This window comes from Chiloscyllium punctatum, chromosome 16, assembly GCF_047496795.1.
Source record: "Chiloscyllium punctatum isolate Juve2018m chromosome 16, sChiPun1.3, whole genome shotgun sequence".
Classification (NCBI taxonomy): domain Eukaryota; kingdom Metazoa; phylum Chordata; class Chondrichthyes; order Orectolobiformes; family Hemiscylliidae; genus Chiloscyllium; species Chiloscyllium punctatum.
In genome coordinates, this window is record NC_092754.1 from 1029883 (window position 1) to 1052149 (window position 22267).

At 44.9% G+C, this 22267-nt stretch overlaps 2 protein-coding genes across 4 annotated transcripts in view; one reads left to right on the forward strand and one right to left on the reverse strand.

The window, feature by feature from the left end:
- taf10 (TAF10 RNA polymerase II, TATA box binding protein (TBP)-associated factor) overlaps positions 1–1661 on the reverse strand; it is a 10721-nt gene extending 9060 nt beyond the window's left edge. Inside the window, exon 1 of the mRNA XM_072586869.1 lies at positions 1601–1661. Coding sequence (XP_072442970.1) covers positions 1601–1661 — 61 coding nt within the window. The remainder of the gene's footprint in view (positions 1–1600) is intronic.
- A 1352-nt stretch (positions 1662–3013) lies between these two features.
- Positions 3014–22267, forward strand: part of ppih (peptidylprolyl isomerase H (cyclophilin H)) — a 64156-nt gene continuing 44902 nt past the window's right edge. For all 3 annotated transcript variants that reach the window (XM_072585930.1, XM_072585929.1, XM_072585931.1), the window contains exons 1-5: positions 3014–3150; positions 8856–8920; positions 9021–9044; positions 10115–10159; positions 17853–17895. In XM_072585930.1, the coding sequence (XP_072442031.1) occupies positions 3085–3150; positions 8856–8920; positions 9021–9044; positions 10115–10159; positions 17853–17895 (243 nt within the window). In that variant the 5' untranslated portion in view covers positions 3014–3084. The remainder of the gene's footprint in view (positions 3151–8855; positions 8921–9020; positions 9045–10114; positions 10160–17852; positions 17896–22267) is intronic.

Genomic DNA, 22267 nt, shown 5'->3' on the forward strand with positions numbered 1-22267 from the left:
TAAGAAAGTTATTGTGAAATTTTATAAAAGCTTCAAGTGGTGTATTTGAATTGAATTGAATTTATTGTCACATCTACCAAGGCACACTGAAAAGCTTTGTCTTGCGAGCAATACAGGCAGATCACACAGTTAGATAGCAAATATAAGTAAATAATAGGTAAACAGCAGCAAAAACCAAAACACAGGTACAATGCTAAGAGTTTGTGAATCCATTCAGTATTCTAACAACAGTAGGATAGAAACTGTTTCGAAATCGGCTGGTGAGTGTGTTCAGGCTTCTGTACCTTCTCCCTGATGGTTGAGGTTGTAGAAAAACATTACCAGGGTGGGATGGATCTTTGAGAATGCTGGCAGCCTTTCCTTGACAGCTGGCCTGGTAGATGGATTCTATAGATGGGAGGTTGGCCTTTGTGATTGTCTGGGCCGAGTCTGGTTACTCTCCGTCACTGTCTCCGATCTTGAATTGTACAGTTTCATTCAGTTGTGAACATTGCACAGTGTAAAAGTGTTGAAACATTCACAAGAATGATCCCATGAATGTGGAACTTCATGGCAGATTGGAGAAACTGGGATTGTTGAAAATAAGGTTGAGATGAAATTTGATACAGGAGTTCAAAATCATGTGGAGTCTTGACAGAGTCTTCCTCTCTGAAGGTTGTGGATCTTTGGAATTCCCTTCCTCAAAGGTAGTGGATGCAGAATCTTTAAATATTTTTAAGGCAGAGGTAGATGAATTCTTGATTATCAAGAGGGTGAAAGATTATCAAATGATACCCAGAAATGTGGAATTGAGATTAAAATCATATCAGCCATGATTTTATTGAATGGCAAAGCAGGCTCAAAGGGGGAACTGGCCAACTCTTGTTCCCTGTTACTATGTAGTCAACATCAGATGGGAGAAGGGTCAAGGACCAAAGCACAATGATATCAGGTGAATGTAAAGGTATTTCGGGGAAATATTATCACAAAATAAGTGGTTAAGGTCTGGAATACACTGCCTGAGAGCACTGGTGGCTGGTTCAATCCCAGTTTTCCAAAGGGAGCTGGATAATTATCTAACAAGCTAATCAGTGGTCAAGGTTGATGCTGATACATTGATGTTGAAATCCAGAGGTGGGGGCATGGGGATTGTCCCTGGATGGGACAGAGGGTGTCAGAAGCCAGGTTAATGGGGCATCTATCACTGCCTGACCCCCTTCTGGCTACTAGGGCCAGCATGGAACAGTTGGAGGATCCCCCTCTCTCCCAATTTTGGAAGGTAGGTGATTCAGTTTTACTGAGAAGTGCCCTTGGCTTTCAGGGACAGGGTTAACCACAGAGGTGGTCAGGGTGCCATTCCTGGTGAAGGGCTCTAACCCGAAACGTCGATCCTCCTGCTCCTCGGATGCTGCCTGACTTGCTGTGCTTTTCCAGCAACACATTCTCGACTCTGATCTCCAGCATCTGCAGATCTCACTTTCTCCAGGATTCACTGACCAGTGAAACATCTCAGAGAACAGAGACTGGGGGGGATACAGACACATAATTCTTTGAAATTTGCATCACATGCAGATAGGATGGTTAAGAAGACTTTTAGCATGCTTGTAATTATTGCTCAGACCTTTGAGTATAGGAGTTGTGACATTAAGTTGAGGTTGTGCAGAATGTTGTTGAGTCCTCATCTGGAGTACTGTGTCCAGTTCTGGTTGCTCTCATTTAGGAAGGATGTTATGAAGTCAGAGTGGGTTCAAAATAAGATTTACCAGGATTGGAGGATTTGAATTATAAGGAGAGGACGGAACTCTTTTCACTGGAACGCAGGTTGAGGGGTGACCTTATAGAGGCTTATAAAATCATGAAGGGCATAGATTGGGTGAATGATAGGTATCTTTCCCCTAGGACTGGGGATTTCAGGACTAAAGGGCATGTTTTTAAGGTGAAAGGAGAAAGATTTCTGTGGGGCGGCACGGTGGCTCTGTGATAGCACTGTTGCCTCACAGTGCCAGGGACTCGGGTTCCATTCCAGCTTCAGGCAACTGTCTGTGTGGAGTTTGCACATTTTCCCCGTGTCTGTGTGGGTTTCCTCCCACAGTCCAAAGATGTGCAGGTAGGGGGAATTGGCTGTGCTAAATTGCACATTGTGTTAGTCAGGGGTAAATGTAGGGGAATGGGTCTGGGTGGGTTACTCTTTGGTGGGTCAGTGTGGACTTGTTGGGCCGAAGGGCCTGTTTCCACACTGTAAATAATCTAATCTAATCATTTAAAAAATATACCTTTTTCACAGAGGGTGGTTTGTGTGTGGAATGACCTTCCTGAGGAAGTGGTTGATTTGGGCGCTGTTACAGCATTTCAAAGACAGTTGGGTAAGGCCATGAATAGGAAGAGTTTGGAGGGATGTGGGCCTGGAGCAGGCGGCTGGGATTATGGAGAGTATGGGCGGCAGGGTGTGTCCGTGCTGTACGATTCCAGGGCAGGCGGGTTGGGAATGCCGCAACACTGCCCCATCCCAACATCTCCCCAGCTCACAGTACAGAGGAAGATCCCATTGACCTGACCCAATTGGGGGAGGGAAAGGCAACTGTCAATCACGTATAGGCGGGGCCCTGGCGAGGGTTAGTCGGGTCGGGGGCGGGGCCTCGGGCGCGGGGGTAGTTGGGTCGGGGGCGGGGCCTCGGGCGCGGGGGTAGTTGGGTCGGGGGCGGGGCCCCGGCGCGGCGGTAGTTGGGTCGGGGGCGGGGCCTCGGGCATGGTGGCAGTTGGGTCGGGGGCGGGGCCTCGGGCGCTGGGGTAGTTGGGTCTGGGTCGGGGGCGGGGCCTCGGTAGTTGGGTCGGGGGCGGGGCCTCGGGCATGGTGGCAGTTGGGTCGGGGGCGGGGCCTCGGGCGCTGGGGTAGTTGGGTCGGGGGCGGGGCCTCGGTAGTTGGGTCGGGGGCGGGGCCTCGGGCGCGGGGGTAGTTGGGTCGGGGGCGGGGCCTCGGGCGCGGGGGTAGTTGGGTCTGGGTCTGGGTCGGGGGCGGGGCCTCGGTAGTTGGGTCGGGGGCGGGGCCTCGGGCGCTGTACCGTTAGTCTCCGGGTCCAGGTGTTTGCTGCCGCTCTCAGTGAAGAGATGGCGGGGGTCCAGTCCAACCCTAACAATCCTGTCGTCTTCTTCGATATCACTATCGGCGGCCAGGTAAGCGGGGACCAGGCCCGAGGCCTGCGGCAGGTGGAGCGGGGACCAGGCCCGAGGCCTGCGGCAGGTGGAGCGGGGACCAGGCCCGAGGCCGGGGGAAGCGAGCCCGGGACTGGGCGGATCTGCTGTAATTTTGTGCCGTTTGATTTTCAGTAAAAATGGCCTTTTGTTAAATCGCGAGGGATTCGATAAATTTAAACAAAGAAAGCCGCCCCGCAGCGCGCCCCGATTGGTGCTGGGCTCGGGGAGTCCAGAACTACAGGGTATAGGGTGAGTCATAGAGATGTACAGCATGGAAACAGACCCTTCGGCCCAACCCGTCCATGCTGACCCGATATCCCAACGCAATCTAGTCCCACCTGCCAACACCCGGCCCATATCCCTCCAAACCCTTCCTATTCATAAACCCATCCAGATGCCTTTTAAATGTTGCAATTGTACCAGCCTCCACCACATCCTCTGGCAGCTCATTCCATACACATACCACCCTCTGTGTGAAAATGTTGCCCCTTAGGGCTCTTTTATATCTTTCCCTGCACCCTAAATCTATGCCCTCTAGTTCTGCACTCCCAACCCCAGGGAAAAGACTTTGCCTATTTATCCTATCCATGCCCCTCATAATTTTATAATAAACCTCTATAAGGTCACTCCTCAGCCTCTGACGCTCCAGAGAAAACAGTCCTGGCCCGTTCAGACTGTCCCTGTAGCTCAGATCCTCCAACCCTGGCAACATCCTTGTAGATCATTTCTAAACCCTTTCAAGTTTCACAACATCTTTCCAATAGGAAGGAGATCAGAATTGCACACAATATTCCAACAGTGGTCGAACCAATGTCCTGTACAGCCGCAACATGACCTCCCAACTCCTGTACTCAATATTCTGACCAATAAAGGAAAGCATACCAAACGCCGCCTTCACTATCCTACCTACCTGCAACTCCACTTTCAGGGAGCGACGAACCTGCACTCCAAGTTCTCTTTGTTCAGCAACACTCCCTAGGACCTTACCATAAAGTGTATAGGTCCTGCTAAGATTTGCTTTCCCAAAATGTAGCACCTCACATTTATCTGAATTAAACTCCATCTGCCACTTCTCAGCCCATTAGCCCATCTGGTCCAGATCCTGTTGTAATCTGAGGTAACCCTCTTTGCTGTCCACTACACCTCCAATTTTGGTGTCATTTGCAAACTTGCTAACTGTACCTCTTATGCTCGCATCCAAATCATTTATGTAAATGACAAAAAGTAGAGGGCCCAGCACCGATCCTTGTGGCACTCCACTGGTCACAGGCCTCCAGTCTGAAAAACAACCCTCCACCACCACCCTCTATCTTCTACCTTTTGAGTCAGTTCTGTATCCAAATGGCTAGTTCTCCCATTATTCCATGAGATCTAACCTTGCTAATCTGTCTCCCATGGGGAACCTTGTCAAAAGCCTTACTGAAGTCCATATAGATCACATCTCCTGCTCTGCCCTCCTCAATCTTCTTTGTTACTACTTCAAAAAAACTCAATCAAGTTTGTGAGACATGATTTCCCACACACAAAGCCATGTTGACTATCCCAAATCAGTCCTTGCCTTTCCAAATACATGTACATCCTGTCTCTCAGGATTCCCTCCAACAACTTGCCCACAACTGACGTCAGGCTCACCGGTCTATAGTTCCCTGGCTTGTCTTTACCGTCCTTCTTATAACAGTGGCACTACGTTTGCCAACCTCCAGTCTTCCGGCACCTCACCTGTGACTATCGATGACATAAATATCTCAGCAAGAGGCCCAGCAATCACTTCTCTAGCTTCCCACAGAGTTCTCAGGTACACCTGATCAGGTCCTGGGGATTTATCCACCTTTGTGTTTCAAGACATCCAGCACTTCCTCCTCTGTAATCTGGACATTTTGCAAGATGTCACCATCTATTTCCCTACAGTCTATATCTTCCATATCCCTTTCCACAGTAAATACTGATACAAAATATTCATTTAATGTCCCCCCCCCATTTTCTGTCGCTCCACACAAAGGCGGCCTTGCTGATCTTTGAGGGGCCCTATTCTCTCCCTAGTTATCCTTTTGTCCTTAATATATTTGTAAAACCCCTTTGGATTCTCCTTAATTCTATTTGCCAAAGCTATCTCATGTCTCCGTTTTGCCCTCCTGATTTCCCTCTTAAGTATACTCCTACTTCCTTTATACTCTAAGGATTCACTCGATCTATCCTGACATATGCTTCCTTCTTTTTCTTAACCAAACCCTCAATTTCTTTAGTCATCCAGCATTCCCTATACCTACCAGCCTTCCCTTTCACCCTGACAGGAATATACTTTCTCTGGATTCTTGTTATCTCATTTCTGATGGCATCCCATTTTCTAGCCGTCCCTTTACCTGCGAACATCTGCCTCCAATCAGCTTTCGAAAGTTCTTGCCTAATACCGTCAAAATTGGCCTTTCTCCAATTTGGAACTTCAACTTTTAGATCTGGTCTATCCTTTTCCATCACTATTTTAAAACAAATAGAATTATGGTCGCTGGCCCCAAAGTGCTCCCCCACTGACACTTCAGTCACCTGCCCTGCCTTGTTTCCCAAGAGTAGGTCAAGTTTTGCACCTTCTCTAGTAGGTATATCCACATACTGAATCAGAAAATTGTCTTGTACACACTTAACAAATTCCTCTCCATCTAAACCTTTCACACTATGGCAGTCCCAGTCGATGTTTGGAAAGTTAAAATCCCCCACCATAACTACCCTATTATTCTTACAGATAGCTGAGATCTCCTTACAAGTTTGTTTCTCAATCCCCATCTGACTATTGGGGGCTATATAATACAATCCCAAAAGGTGGTCATCCCCTTCTTATTTCTCAGTTCCACCCAAATCACTTCTGTGGATGTATTTCTGGGAATATCCTCCCTTAGTACAGCTGTAATGCTATCCCTTATCAAAAATGCCACTCCCCCTCCTCTTTTGCCTCCCTTTCTATCCTTCCTGTAGCATTTGTATCCTGGAACATTCAGCTGCCAGTCCTGCCCATTCCTGAGCCATGTTTCCATAATTGCTATGATATCCAAGTCCCATGTTCCTAACCATGCCCTGAGTTCATCTGCCTTCCCTGTTCGGCCCCTTGCATTGAAATAAATACACTTTAATTTATTAGTCCTACCTTGTACCTGCCTGACCTGACTGTTTTACTTACTCCTGTTCTCAGCTGTACCCGTCTCAGATCGATCTCTTTCCTCACTATCTCCCTGGGTCCCACCCCCCCCACCTTACTAGTTTAAATCCTACCAAGCAGTTCAAGCAAATTTCCCTGCCGGTATATTAGTCCCCTTCCAATTTAGGTGCAATCCGTCCTTCTTGTACAGGTCACTTCTACCCCTAAAGAGATTCCAATGATTCAAAAAAGTGAATGCTTCTCCCATACACCAGCTCCTCAGCCATGCATTCATCTTCTCCTATTCCTGCCCTCACTAGCTCGTAGCACTGGGAGTAATCCAGATATTAGGTAGATATTACTACCCTTGAGGACCTCCTTTTTAAATGTCTACCTAACTCTCTGTAATCTCCCTTCAGTGTCTCAACCTTTTCCCTTCCAATATCGTTGTCCACATTGGAACCAATGACCTCCTACTGGCCCCTCTCCCCCGTGAGAACATTCTGCACCGTCTCTGAGACATCCTTGATCCTGGCACCAGGGAAGCAACACACCATTCTGCTTTTTCTCTGCTGGCCACAGAAACGTCTGCCTGTACCTCAGACTACAGAATCCCCTCACACAATTGATCTCTTGGAAGCTGACATACCCCTTGCTGCATTAGAGCCAGTCTCAATACCAGAAACTTGGCTGTTCGTACTACGTTCCCCTGAGAATCCATCGCCCCCTACGTTTTCCAAAACAGCATACCTGTTTGAAATGGGTATATCCACAAAAGACTCCTGCTCTCGCTGCCTACCTCTTCTTACCCTTCCTGGAGTTAACCCATCTATGTGACTGTGTCTGAGACTCCCACCCACCCCCAACCCCCCCTTCCCCAACCACCCCCCCCCCCTTCCTATAACTGCCATCCAGCATATACTGTTGCTGTTGCAAATTCCTCATCGCTTCTAACTGTCTCTCCAACCGATCCACTCGATCTGATAAGATTGGCATCCAACAGCATTTATGGCAGATATAATCCGCAGTAACCCTTAAACTCTCTTTAAACTCCCACATCTGACAAGAAGTACATCTCACTGCAAAGGCCATTTTTGCTCCTTCACAATCTACAGACCCAGAAAATAACAGAGTCTTATTCCTCTACAAACACTGCCCCAGGTTAAATTAATAGCTATGGCTTATATTTTGTTTAATCAAGAGACTTCTCTCCAAAAACACATCATCAAGAAAGAATCCACTATACTCACTCCTGCAGCCTTTCTCTCGGACGCACTTAAAACAACAATTCACTTATCTGATTCTGTGCTGTGAACTTCGCCCAATAGTTCCTCCAAGGTTAGTTGTGTATTTCACTGTTTGTTAATTTTCACAGACGCACTCCAATGTCCAGCGATACACAAATTCAAACAGCAAAGGTGGTAACTGTGCAGGTTCTCTCACTGTCTTTCCCTCTCTCCTGCACTGTCCTCACCATGTGCTTCCTTTGTCTGCTCTTCTCCCTTTTAAACGGCTGTTGTTTTGACTTTTTTTTTTACAAAGTTCCAAAACACTGCAACAGCATATAAAACAGTAATTGCTGCTCTGGGAATTCGAGGAAATCCCCTCCAACACCTAAAATACCTTTTTTTTAAAAAAAAGGTTTTGAATGTAATTAGCTGCCTCTTATTTCAGGTACAATTGAAGTATAGTCCCAAAAGGGCAACAGATAGCATGAAGAAAGCCAGACCTTTGGAGGACAAAAGGGACAAATTTTAAAAGTAAACTTATAAAGTTGTAAATAATAACTTGATAACACAAGTGACAACTAGGCTGAAAAACATACCAAAAGAGATATGGTTTTGAAAACCAGACCCTTTGCTGCCATTTATAAAGATCATGATTAAATTAATCATTACCTCTACCTGAAGGTGAGAGTGACAGCTTTTAATATCAAGGCCACATTTGACTAAGGGTGGCACCAAGGAACCCTAGCAAGACTAGAATCAATGGCTAGTGGGCAAACTGATGATGGCCTCATGATATTATTGCTATAGTATTAGTCCAAAGACCCTGGTAATGTTCTGGGGACCTGTGTTCAAATCCTGCTGTGACAGATAGTGGAATTTGAATCCGATAAAGATCTGGAGTTAGGAATCTTAATGAGTGACCATGAAACATTGTCACTTGTTGGAAAACTCCATCTGGTTCTAAATGTGACCGCAGATTGACTTACAGGTTGACTTTAACTGCCCTCTGGGCAATTAGAGATGTGTAATAAATGCTGCCTCTTCAGTGAGGCCCACATCCCATGATGAACAAGAAATGATCTCTTGGAAAGTTTCTGCTGAATCTTGCAGCTGCAGAGCTGTCAACCTTCATGACAAACCACATTCATATCAACAATCCTGTGACATAATTCTTGACCTAATTTGTTCAGCAACAGGAGTGCTGCAACTTTTATTTGTTCACAATTCTGCATTTTGCTTGTTATTCTGTTCAAACTTTTAAGTGTTGATTGCATTTGTGCTATAAACACACACCAAATTATATTGTTAAACCAATTTATTTGTAACAGGAGGTGGGACGCATGAAGATTGAACTGTTTGCTGATGTAGTGCCAAGGGTAGCAGAGAATGTCAGGTATAGTGCTGCTGTTAATTTGCAAGATTTATTTCAGTCTCTTTAATAATACTCTTGGTAAACATGCATTATTTATGATTTTATATTTTTCCTGTTTTAGGCAGTTCTGCACTGGAGAATTCAGGTCAGTATATTTGATTCTTGGTTTGATGTTATTGGCTTACCGAAGGACTCCCAATGTTACCAGTGCAAGAAATTATTAATCTTATCTTTTCAGCCAGCCAATCTTGTAGATTCCTTTCCTCCAGATCAGGAGTGAGCAGTGACTTAAATCAAAGAGGCTGAATCAGGCATTTTGGTGTCGAATGAAGACTAAACATGTTGCTGTTTGTTTTTGACTACACATTTTTGCATTTATCTTTCCTGATGTTTGGCTTTTAATACTCACTGCACTGTCAACTTCCCCAGACTAGTGAAGCCATTATCATGAATAAACATGGTTGGTGACCGCTTTCTTTCCCACAGTGGGGACCATTGAAATGAAGCCCATGTCTCAAATCAATTGATCAAGTGAACCTCTCAACAATAACATGCAGCAACCCTGACTGATTTATTTTTCCCTTCATTTTCCAGTGCTGGGGATAGCAAACATGTTATTCTGACTTAGATCACCAAACTTTAAACAGTGGCTTTGAAAGTACGGGTTTGTATTGGTTAGTAGTTAAGAATAACAGCATGGTATTTGGCCTATTGAATGGGCAACTTTTTTTTAGCAACAGAGGCTTCTTTTCTCACTCTAATTTGCCTGCTCTCTCACCATTATACAAACTGCCATCCCTAAAGTATTTTGAACATGCTACTCATGCAATGGACTGAAAATGAAAACAAATTCATTGCATGGTAAAGAGGAGAGGTGAAATGTTCTATGTGCATAGGAAATGCTTCTGTAGGCCTTCAGGTTGTGCTGTTGTTTGTTGTTCGTTGTTCCCTTATTTCAGACTGTTGTCTCAGTTATGTAATAGATTAGGCATCAGCCACTATGGGGCTATTTCTGAAATAATGTTACTTCTGTACCTCACCTGGATAAATACAGTTGTTTGATCTGTGGCCTTGGGTCAGACTCTAATGATTTTGTATTGTCACTGCTTTGAATTAGGAAGAAAAACCACTACGTTCTTCAAAATAAGTGGTTCATGTCAGTTTGCCTTGAATTAATTTATTAACTGCATAAACTGAAGATTTTTCTTTCAACAGGAAGGATGGTGTCCCTATAGGTTACAAAGGAAGTACATTTCACAGGTATGCCATACGTTTTGCAACTCTTTGGGTTTTGACATAGTTATATTACTCAATCACGACTTCCTAAGAAATGAAAACAGAACAGAACTGAAGGAGAGTCATATCAGACTAATAGGCTGGACGGTCTGCTCTTGTTCCTGTTCTTGAACCTGCTCTGCCATTCAGTATGATTGTGGCTGATTAAACTCCTCAATGCCTTTTACCTTCCCATCTCCATAACCCTGAACACCAACAGTAATCAGAAATCTATCAATCTCTACCTTAAACATTTTCAAAGACTGAGCTTCCACAGACCTTTGTGGTCAAGATTGCCAAAGGTTTACAACACTGAGTAAAAACAATTCTTTAAACCTCAGACCTAAATGGCATTCCTCTTATTTAGAGATAATATCCTGTGATAATGAGACCAAAACTGCACACAGTACTGTGTTAACTGTGTTTCTCCATAGATCCTGCCAAACCTGCTGAATTTTTCCACCAATTTTGTTCTTATCTGATTTCCATATGAGCAGTATTTTGCATCTGTTTCTCCACTCCATAGGACACTGGATACATTAAACCGGGCTCTGACTTAAACGTTGGTCAAGTAGATGAACCCTCCAGTTCAACTGAAATCCAACACTAGAATCTGGCTTGTTATCCTATTGTATCAAACAGTAGTTCACCCAAATTTGGAGTATTGAATGAGGTTCTGGTTGATATATTTTTAAATGGATACAGAGGCAATGGAAAGTGAACAAATTTTACAAGAGCTGTGAAATTACGTCTATCAGAAAATTGTTACGGCGCAGGAACAAGCCATTCAGCCCATCATGTCAGCACGAGCTCTCCTAAGCAGCATTTCCTAGTGGCAGTTCCCACCTTTTTCTTTTAACTTTGCTCTTCAGCTAACAATTCAGTTCCCTCTTGCCTCAATTGTGTCTGCCTCCAATGCACCATACCATAACCACTCACTGCAAGATATGTTTTCCTTCATGCCTGCTGTGTTTCCATTGCAAATCACTTTTAAGTCTGTGTCTCCATCCTTTCACTAATAGAAAACGTGCAGAGACTGAGATGGTATTTCTTTCGTCTTGAAAACAAACTCAAGTGACTTTGTCGAAGTTTTCAAAACTTTTGAAGGATTTGATATTGTGTGATGTAATTCTGATCTTATATCTTGAAATCTTAATTAGCATTTACGTGAGCACTTTCCAATGTAACACCTCAAATAACCAGAATCCACTTGCCTACCAGTCAGCAATGTCCTCTCACTCAGTATAAACGTTGGTACTTCCGTTGAATTTTTATTCTTGTGAATTGTCCTGATAAGTGTGAGGTGAAACGTTTTGACAAAATGGTCAGTTGATTTCAATTGATTGCAATTAGAGGGTACTTGGAACACCATTTTCTCCGAATAGAATTACTGACAGCAATTTCTCAGTTTCTGCTTATGTGGATTCCAAAGGTTGCTGTCAGCTACAGAGGAGTATCAATGGTGAAAACTAATCATTTTATTGTCAGTGCTACCACAAGTCCCATTCCTTGTTTCAGGTGTGACGCATTAAGAATAAGATCAAAATTGTAAATGAATGTTATTTAGAAAGCAGCACAAGATGGTGAAAATACACTAAAAAGGAAATCGAATGACCTGCAAAGACACAGCCGCAGCATGAATTTACAAAAGGGAAATCACGCTTCGCAAACCTACATGAATTCTTCTTCCAGGATGTAACTAGTAGAGTTGATCAGGAGGAGCCAGTACATGTGGTTTATTTTGACTTTTAGAAGGATTTTTACAGTGTTCCACATCAGATTTTAATGTGCAAGATTAAAGTGCATGGGATTAGGGATAATGTACTGAGATGGACAGAAAATTGGTTAATAGACAAAAAGGAATAAACGGATCAGCTGTTGACAATGTATGTTGTTGACTTAGCTGGGGAAATTAAATGTAATATCTCAACATTTGCAGATGACACAAAGTTAGGTGGAAGGATGAGCTGTGTGGAGGATGCAGAGATGTTGCAGTGTGATTTGGACAGGCTGAGGGAGTGGGCAAATGCATGGCAGATCATAAGACATAGGAGCGGAAGTAAGGCCATTCGGCCCATCGAGTCCACTCCGCCATTCAATCATGGCTGGGTATTTCAACTCCACTTACCCGCATTCTCCCCGTAGCCCTTAATTCCTTGTGACATCAAGAATTTATTAATTTCTGCCTTGAAGACATTTAGCGTCCCAGCCTCCACTGCACTCTGCGGCAATGAATTCCACAGGCTTGCCACTCTCTGGCTGAAGAAATGTCTCCGCATTTCTGTTCTGAATTTACCCCCTCTAATTCTAAGGCTGTGTCCACGGGTCCTAGTCTCCTCACCTAACGGAAACAATTTCCTAGCGTCCACCCTCTCCAAGCCATGTATTATCTTGTAAATGAATTAAATTCTTGTAGATGAATTAAATATGGACAAAAGTGAGGTTATCCACTTGGGATGCAGATTAATGGCTGTAAATTGAGAGGTGAGAATGCTCCGAGACGTGGGCATCCTTCTCTAACAGTCTCTGAAAATAAACGTTCAAGTGCAAAGGGCAGGAAAGAAGCCGAATGTATGTTATTTTCGTAGCAAGAAATTTTGAGTGCAGGGTTGTCTGGCTGCAATTATATAGGGCATTAATGAGGCCAAACTTGGAATATCTGAGGATATCTGCTAAAGGGGGAGTGCAGTGAAGGTTTACCAAATTGACTCCTGGGATGGTGTATGAGGAGAGATTGTGTAGTTTAGGGTTATATTATATAGTGTTTAGAGGAATGAGGGGGATCTTGCAGCAAAAACTCATTCTAACAGGACTAAAGAGGTTAGATGCAGGAAGTGGGGGGGTAGGGGGGTGGTGTGGGGGGGGTTATTGGATGCATTTGTTGGGGAGAGCAGGAGGAGGGCGTGATGGCGGACGGGGTGGTGTTGGACAGGGTAGGGGGGTTGGGACTGGGGGCGGGGAGGCATTGTTGGGCGGGGTTAGGGGGGGGCGGGTGCAGGACACTATTGGGCGTGAGTGAGGGTGGGCCGGGGGATGGGATTGGATGTGTGGCACACGGGTGGTGTTAGACAGGATTTGGTTGGGGGGGGGTCTTGAGTGGTGTGCTGCTGCCTAGTATCCTGAACAGGGAGTGGACTTTATATAAAAAAAACTCCAAGCCTGAGAGGAAAGCCATTGAATCAATTAACCGAATAATCAATTATCCAAACATATTCCCCACCCATCTTGTTCAGATCATCAAGGTTCTTCTGTAAATGATTTGTATGTGAGTATAGCAAGAATGGTTAGTGAGTTTTCAGATGACACCAAAATTGGTGGTATAGTGGCTAGTAAAGAAGGTTTTCTTGGAGTAGAACAGAATCTTAATCAGATACAGTTTCCTCATTTCCCCTTCCCCCACCTCATCCTAGTACCAAACTTCCAGCTCAGCACTGTCCCCATGACTTGTCCGGACTTGTCCTACCTGTCTATCTCCTTTTCCACCTATCCACTCCACCCTCTCCTCCTTGACCTATCACCTTCATCCCCTCCCCCACTCACCCATTGTACTCTATGCTACTCTCTCCCCACCCCCACCCTCCTCTAGCTTATCTCTCCACGCTTCTGGCTCACCGCCTTTATTCCTGATGAAGGGCTTTTGCCTGAAATGTCGATTTCGAAGCTCCTTGGATGCTGTCTGAACTGCTGTGCTCTTCCAGCACCACTAATCCAGAATCTGGTTTCCAGCATCTGCAGTCATTGTTTTTACTACTTAATCAGATAAGCCAATGGGCTGAGATATGGCAGATGAAGTTTAATTTAGATAGAAAGATAGAAACCTAGAAGATAGGGGGAGGAGGAGACAGCCCATTTGGCCCTTCCAGCCTGCTCCACCATTCATCATGTTCATGGCTGATTGTCCAGTTCAATAGCCTAATCCTGCTTTCTTCCCATAACCGTTTGATCTCATTTGCCCCAAGTGCTATATCTAGTCGCCTCTTGAATATATTCAATGTTTTTGCATTGATAAATGTCAGATGTTGCATTTTGAGGTAAGGCAAGTCAGGGACTTGGACACTTAATGGTAGCTCTTAGGTAGTGTTGCCGAATAAATAGACCTTTGGGTACAGATTCAAAGTTCCTTGAAAGTGGAGTCGCAGGTAGACAGGGTGGTGAAGGTGTTTGCTACACTTGCCTTTATTGGTCGTCAGTACATTGAGTATAGGGGTTGCAGCTTTACAGGACATTGGTTAGGCCACTTTTGGAGTACTGTGTTCTACTAATGGTCCCCCTACTGTAGAAAAGATGTTGTTGAACTTGAAAGGGCGAGAAAAGATTTACAAGGGTGCTGCTGGGGTCGGAGGGTGTGAGCTATAGGGAGAGGCTGAATAGGCTGAGGCTGTTTTCCCGAGAGGTTTATAAAATCATGAGGGCCATAGATAAGGTGAATAACTAAGATCTTTTACCCAGGGTAGGGGACTCTATAACTAGAGAACATAGACTTGAGGTTCGAGCGGAAAGATTCAAAATGAACCTAAGGGGCTACTTTTTCATGCAGAGGGAGGGGTGTGTACGGAATAAGCTGTCAGAGGAGGTAGTGGAGACTGGTACAATTACAACATGTAAAAGGATGGGTATATGAATAGGAAGAGTTTAGAGGGCTATGGGCCAAATACTGGCAAATGGGGCTAGATTAATTTATGATACCAGGTCAGCATGAATGAGTTGGACTAAAGGGTCTGTTTCTATGCTGTGCAACTCTGACTAGATAATTGACGAATGTGTGTATGATCAGTTGAGGTGGTGGAGTTGTGGTAGGTCTGAAATGGAAAATGGCGGGGCTATTAAAATGGTGTTTCACTTTGCCAGCTCCTGCAGTCTCCGTTGTCAATATACATTCGCCACATCCAACGATCTTGATTATTCTGATTCCTTCTGTTACAATGTTTTTCATATAATCTTATGTTAACATTGTAATAAACATTTCACCACGTTTTTCTGGGCTTTTCTTTGCAAAACTTACTTGAGTTTTTATCATTCTTTAACACCTCAAGGCCTTTCAAAAATGTAATCAAAAACTAAAATGATGCATGTCCAAAGAGTTTTATTAGACAAGATTTGCGTTTTAAGATTTATTGCTTGGGTGCTGGCTGTCATAGTTGTGGGTGTGTTCGCTGAGCTGGGAAGTTGATTTGCAGACGTTTTGTCCCCTGTCTGTGACATCAGTGCTTTGGAATCTCCTGTGAAGTGCTGCTGTACTGTCTCTTCTGGAATTTATTTGGTTTCGTTTCTGCTGCTTCCGGTTGCTGGTTCCAAGTTGTTCGTTGTAGTGGTTGGTATATTGGGTCCAGGTCTGTGTTTGTTGATGGAGTCTGTGGATGAGTGCCATGCTTCTAGAAATTCTCTGGCTATCCTCTGTTTAGTCTGTCCTATGACTGTTGTGTTGTCCTAGTAGAGTTTGGGGTCCCTGTCACCTGTGTGTTTGGCTGCTAGGGACAGCTGGTTATAGTGTTGAGTATGTCGTGGATGTGGATTGCTAGCTGTCTGCCTGTTTGTCCTATATGGTATTTTGTGCAGTCTTTGCATGGAATCTTGTAAATTACATTTGTCTTGTACACGATGGGTACAGGGTATTTTGTCCTGGTGAGTCATTGTCTGAGCGTGGCTATTGGTTTATGAGCGGTCATGAATCCCAATGGTTGGAGAAGTCTGGCTATCAGTTCCGAGATATTTTTTATATAAGGTAGCGTTGCTAGTGACTTAAGTTGTGGCGTGGCATGTCCTTGTCGCGTTATATGCTGTTGGGCATCTGCGGATGAAGTTGCGGAGATATCCGTTCTCGCTAAGTGCTCTGTAGAGGTGTTCTTCACTTTGTAGGTCAGGAGTGCTGCAGTAGCCCTTTTGGATCCTAATGCAGCATTTCTTGTGTTCAGGTGGTTGTTGTAGTGCAGAAGCTGATGTGTGTGTGTGTGTGTGTGTGTGTGTGTCTGTCTGTCTGTCTTTCCTGTACACTTATTTGTGGTGCATTCAACATTCTGTTCTTTCTACCGTCACATCCAGGAATGGGAGATGATTGTTGGTTTCCTCCTCTCTCGTAAACCTGATCCCTGTGAGCCAGAGAAACAATAGCCAATCTCCCGGACAGGCAGAACAGACAAAACGATGGGGAACCTATCAGCCAGGACTGCATACTCAAACTACTAGACCTTTGCTTGACAACAAATATCACATTCAACAACAGATCAATGGAACACTGGACTCACCCATCTCTGGGCTCATAGCAGTAGCAGTGATGCAAAGACTGGAACAAATAGCCCTCCCACAAATCCAGCCCAAACTTTGGATCGGAGACGTAGACAACACTTTTGTTATCATTAAGAGAACACAGATTGAGAACACACCGGATTATCGATACCATGCTCACAGGGATTCGATTTACGAGAGAAAAGGAAACCACCAATCAACTCCCATTTCTGGATGTGATGGTGCAAAGAACACAGAACAATGAATGCAGCATAAAAGTGTACAGAAAAGCCACACACACCAGTCAGGTCCTGCACGACAACAGCAACCACCTGAACACACGAAACCTGCATTAAAACATCTCTGCAGAGTCTTCACCAAGAACAGATATCCCCACAACTTTATCTGCAGATGCCGAACAGGCATACAACGCGGTGATGACGTGACAATGCCTAACTCACTAGCCACGCTACCTTAGATTTTAAAAAATCTCTGAACTGATAGCCAGACTTCTCCAACCACTGGGATTCATGACAGCCCATAAACTGATAGGCACACTCAGACAATGACTCATCGGGACAAAAGACCTTGTACCCATCGTGTACAAGCAAGACAAAGGTAATTTACAAGATTCCATGCAAAGACTGCACAAAACACCATATAGGACAAACAGGCAGACAGCTAGCAATCCACATCCATGAACACCAGCAACCCACTAAACACCACAACCAACTGTCCCTAGCAGCCACACACACAGATGACTGGGACCACAAATTCGATTGGGGTATCACAACGTTCATAGGACAGGCTAAACAGAGGACAGCCAGAAAAAATCTAGAAGCACTCCTCCATGGACTCCATCAACAAGCACACAGACCTTGACCCAATAGACCAACTACTACAACAAAAAACTGGAACCAGCAATCGGATGCAGCAGGAAAGGAACCAAATAAATTCCAGAAGAGAACAGTACAGCAGCGCTTCACAGGAGGCTCCAAAGCACTGATGATGTCACTTAGGGGACACAACATCTGCAAATCAACTCCCCAGCTCAGTGAACACACCCACAACTATGACAGCTTTATTATATGAAGGACTTAAAAGCAGTAAGGAAGGTGGAGTGGCAAAGGGATGTCGGGAAGAAATTTATTTCCTTTCTTATATCTGTCTGTTTTCTTTCTTTTCCCTCAGTGTTCAGTTTATTTGTAAGTGCTGTTCATTTGTAAATTTTAAAAATTTGAGTCCATAGTTTATGCGAACTGATGTGTGCCCAGTGTAGTTGCTGAGTGGCTGATTTGGATATTTCCAACATTTTATGTTTTTATTTGACCTTTTGATATTTGCAGTTTTTCATCTGTGTTCAAATATGTTCTGTTCCAATTATTGCAGTGCTCATTTCTGTGCAGTAATTGCAACTTCCATTCATTTGCTGCAAAAGAGTATTTCTTTTTTTCAGGATAATCAAGGACTTCATGATACAAGGGGGAGACTTTGTAAATGTAAGTAAGCTACTGAATGACATTTTGTGACAGTAACTGTGTTGTTTTCCCAGACAATTATTGCTGGCAACTTGTGGTATTTGCCACCTCAACCAGTGTCTGGGACTAGGCAAGGGTTGTTTGATATAGTTCATTGCCACTTAGAACATAGAAAAGTAAAGCGCAGTACAGGCCCTTTGGCCCTCGATGTTGTGCCGATCCATGCCCACCTAACCTACAGTAGCCCACTATCCTCCATATGCCTATCTAATGCCCGTTTAAATGCCCATAAAGAGGGAGAGTCCACCACTGCTACTGGCAGGGCATTCCATGAACTCTCGACTCACTGAGTAAAGAATCTACCCCTAACATCTGTCCTATACCTACCACCCCTTAATTTAAAGCTATGCCCCCTCGTAATAGCTGACTCCATACGTGGAAAAAGGTTCTCATGATCAACCCTATCTAAACCCCTAATCATCTTGTACACCTCTATCAAGTCACCCCTAAACCTTCTTTTCTCCAATGAAAACAACCCCAAGTGCCTCAGCCTTTCCTCATACGATCTTCCTACCATACCAGGCAACATCCTGGTAAACCTCCTCTGCACCCGTTCCAGTGCCTCCACATCCTTCCTATAGTATGGTGACCAAAACTGCACACAATACTCCAGATGTGGCCGCACCAGAGTCTTATATAACTGCAACATGACTTCAGGATTCCGGAACTCAATTCCTCTACCAATAAAGCCCAGTACACCATATGCCTTCTTCACTGCACTATTTACCTGGGTGGCAACTTTCAGAGATCTGTGTACATGGACACCAAGATCCCTCTGCTCATCCACACTACCAAGTATCCAACCATTAGCCCAGGACCCCATCATCTTGTTACTCATACCAAAGTGAATCACTTCACACTTACCCACATTGAACTCCATTTGCCACCTTCCTGCCCAGCTCTGCAGCTGATCTATATCCTGCTGTAACCTGCCACATCCTTCCTCACTGTCAACAACTCCACCGACTTTCATATCATCCACAAACTTGCTCACCCAACCTTCTAGCCCCTCCTCCAGATCATTTACAAAAATGACAAACAGCAATGGTCCCAAAACAGATCCTTGCGGAACACCGCTAGTAACTGCACTCCAAGATGAACCTTTACCATCAACTACTACCCTCTGTCGTCTTCCAGCCAGCCAATTCCTAATCCAAACCTCCAACTCACCCTCAATGCCATACCTCCGTATTTTTTTGCAGTACCCTACCATGGGGAACCTTATCAAACGCCTTACTAAAATCCATATACACCACATCTACTGCTTTACCCTCGTCCACCTCCTTAGTCACCTTCTCAAAGAATTCAATAAGGTTTGTGAGGCACGATCTGCCCTTCACAAAACCATGCTGACTATCCTTGATCACATTATTCCTATGTTCATTATGTTCATAAATCCTATCCCTTACAATTCTCTCCAAGACTTTGCCCACAACAGAAGTGAGACTCACCGGCCTATAGTTACTAGGGTTATCCCTACTTCCCTTCTTGAACAAGGGAACCACATTTGCTATCCTCCACTCTTCTGGCACTATTTCTGTAGACAACGAGGACATAAAAATCAAGGCCAATGGCTCTGCAATCTCCTCCCTTGCTTCCCAGAGAATCCTAGGATAAATGCCATCAGGCCCGGGGGACTTATCTATTTTCACCCTTTCCAGAATTTCCAACACCTCTTCCCTACATACCTCAAAGCCATCCATTCTAATTAATTGTGACTCAGTATTCACATCGGCAACAATGTCCTGTTCCTGCGTGAATACTGACGAAAAGTATTCATTCAGTGTCTCCCCAATCTCTTCAGCCTCCACACGCAACTTCCCACCAGTATCCTTGACTGAACCTATTCCTACCCTAGTCATTCTTTTATTCCTGACATACCTATAGAAAGCCTTTGGGTTTTCCCTAATCCTACCAACTAAGGACTTTTCATGTCCCCTCCTTGCTGCTCTTAGCTCTCTCTTCAGATCCTTCCTGGCTTCCTTATAACTCTCAATTGCCCCAATTGAACCTTCACGCCTCATCTTTACATAGGCCGCCCTCTTCCCTTTAACAAGGGATTCCAATTCCTTAATAAACCACGGCTCCCTCACACGACCCTTTCCTCCCAGCCTGACAGGTACATACTTGTCAAGGACACTCAATAGTTGCTCCTTGAACAAGCTCCACATATCGATTGCGCCCTTCCCTTGAAGCCTACTTTTCCAAGCCACACATCCTAAGTCATGCCTCACCGCATCATAATTTCCCTGCCCCCAGCTATAACTCTTACCCTACAGTGCACACTTATCCCTCTCCATCAATAAAGTAAAAGTTACCGAATTGTGGTCACTGTCTCCAAAGTGCTCACCTACCTCCAATTCTAACACCTGGCCTGGTTCGTTACCCAGAACCAAATCTAGTATGGCCTCACCTCTTGTTGGCCTGTCTACATATTGTGTCAGGAAACCCTCCTGCACACATTGGACAAACACCGACCCATCTAACGAACTCAAGCTATAGCTTTCCCAGTCAATATCAGGAAAGTTAAAGTCCCCCATTACAACCACCCTATTACTTTCACTCTTCTCCTGAATCATCCTCGCAATCCTTTCTTCTACGTCTCTAGGACTATTAGGAGGCCTGTAGAAAACTCCTAACAAGGTGACCTCACCTTTCCTATTCCTAACCTCAGCCCAAACTACCTCAGATGGCGAGTCTTCATCCATCGTCCTTTCCACCGCTGTAATACTATCTTTGACAAGCAATGCCACACCTCCCCCTCTTTTAACCCCACCTCTGACCCTACTAAAACATTTAAACCCTGGAAGCTGCAACAGCCAATCCTGTCCCTGCTCTACCCATGTCTCCGTAATAGCTACAACATCGAAGTCCCAGGTACCAACCCACGCTGCAAGTTCACCTACCTTATTTCGTATACTTCTTGCATTGAAGTATACACACTTCAAGCCACTTTCCTGTTTACAGGCACCCTCCCTCCTTTGAGATTAATGCCATGTTCCTAACCTCCCTACACTCAAGGTCCTGTACCCTAAAGCTACAGCCTAGGTTCCCATGCCCTCCCAAAGAGCACTAGCAAACCCCCCCCCACCAAGGATACTGGTGCCCCTCAGGTTCAGGTGTAGACCATCCTGTTTATAGAGGTCCCATCTTCCCCAGAAAGAACCCCAGTTATTCAGATACCGGAATCCCTCCCTCCTGCACCATCCCTGTAGCCACGCATTTAACTGTTCTCTCTCCATATTCCTCGACTCTCTATCAGGTGGCACGGGTAACAAATCAGAGACAACAACTCTGTTCGTTCTAACTCTGAGCTTCCAACCTAGCTCCCTGAAAGCCTGCCTAACATCCTCACTCCTCTTCCTACCTATGTCGTTAGTGCTAATGTGGACCACGACTTCGGGCTGCTCCCCCTCCCCCTTAAGGACCTGGAAAACACGATCAGAGACGTCACGTACCCTTGCACCTGGGAGGCAACATACCAAACGTGAGTCTCTCTCGCCCCCACAAAACCGCCTATCTGTGCCCTGAACTATCGAGTCCCCAAAAACTATTGCTCTGCTCTTTTCCACCCTTCCCTTCTGAGCAACGTGCCAGAGGCCTGAACCCCATTGCTTACCCCTGGTAAGTCCTCTCTCGCTCTCTCCTTCCCCCCAACCGCCACAAGTATCCAAAACGGTTTACTTGTTCTTGAGGGGAACGGCCACAGGGAGTCCCTGCACTGGCTGCTTCCTCCCAGTCCCCCTCACTGTCACCCATCTGGGTTTCCTTTTGTCTTGGGTCTGTCTAGTGATCAGTGGCAGAGGATATAGCACCCTCGGGTATCTGCAGAAGGAGTACTGTTTTTCAACAGGAAGGTTTACTGCAAGATAACAATGAACATAGGTATAGTTAGTACATTTGCAGATGACACCAAATTTGGAGGTGTAAAGGACAGTGTGAAAGATTACCTCAAAGTACAATGGGATATTGATCAGATGGGCTGAGGGGTGGCGGATGGAGTTTAATTTAGATGAATGTGAAGTGCTGCATTTTGGTCAGGCAAATTAGCGCTGGACTTGTACACTTAATGGTAAGGTCCTGGGAGTGTTGGTGAACAAAGAGACCTTGGAGTGCAGGTTCATAGTTCCTTGAAAGTAGAGTCTCAGGTAGATAGGATAGTGAATAAGGCGATTAGTATGCTTTCCTTTATTGGTCAGAGTATTAAGTGTCGGAGTTAACACGGTCATGATGTGGCTATACAGGACATTGGTTCAGCCACTTTTGGAATATTGTGTGCAGTTCTCGTCTCCCTCCTATTGAAAGGATGTTGTGAAGCTTGAAAGAGTTCAGT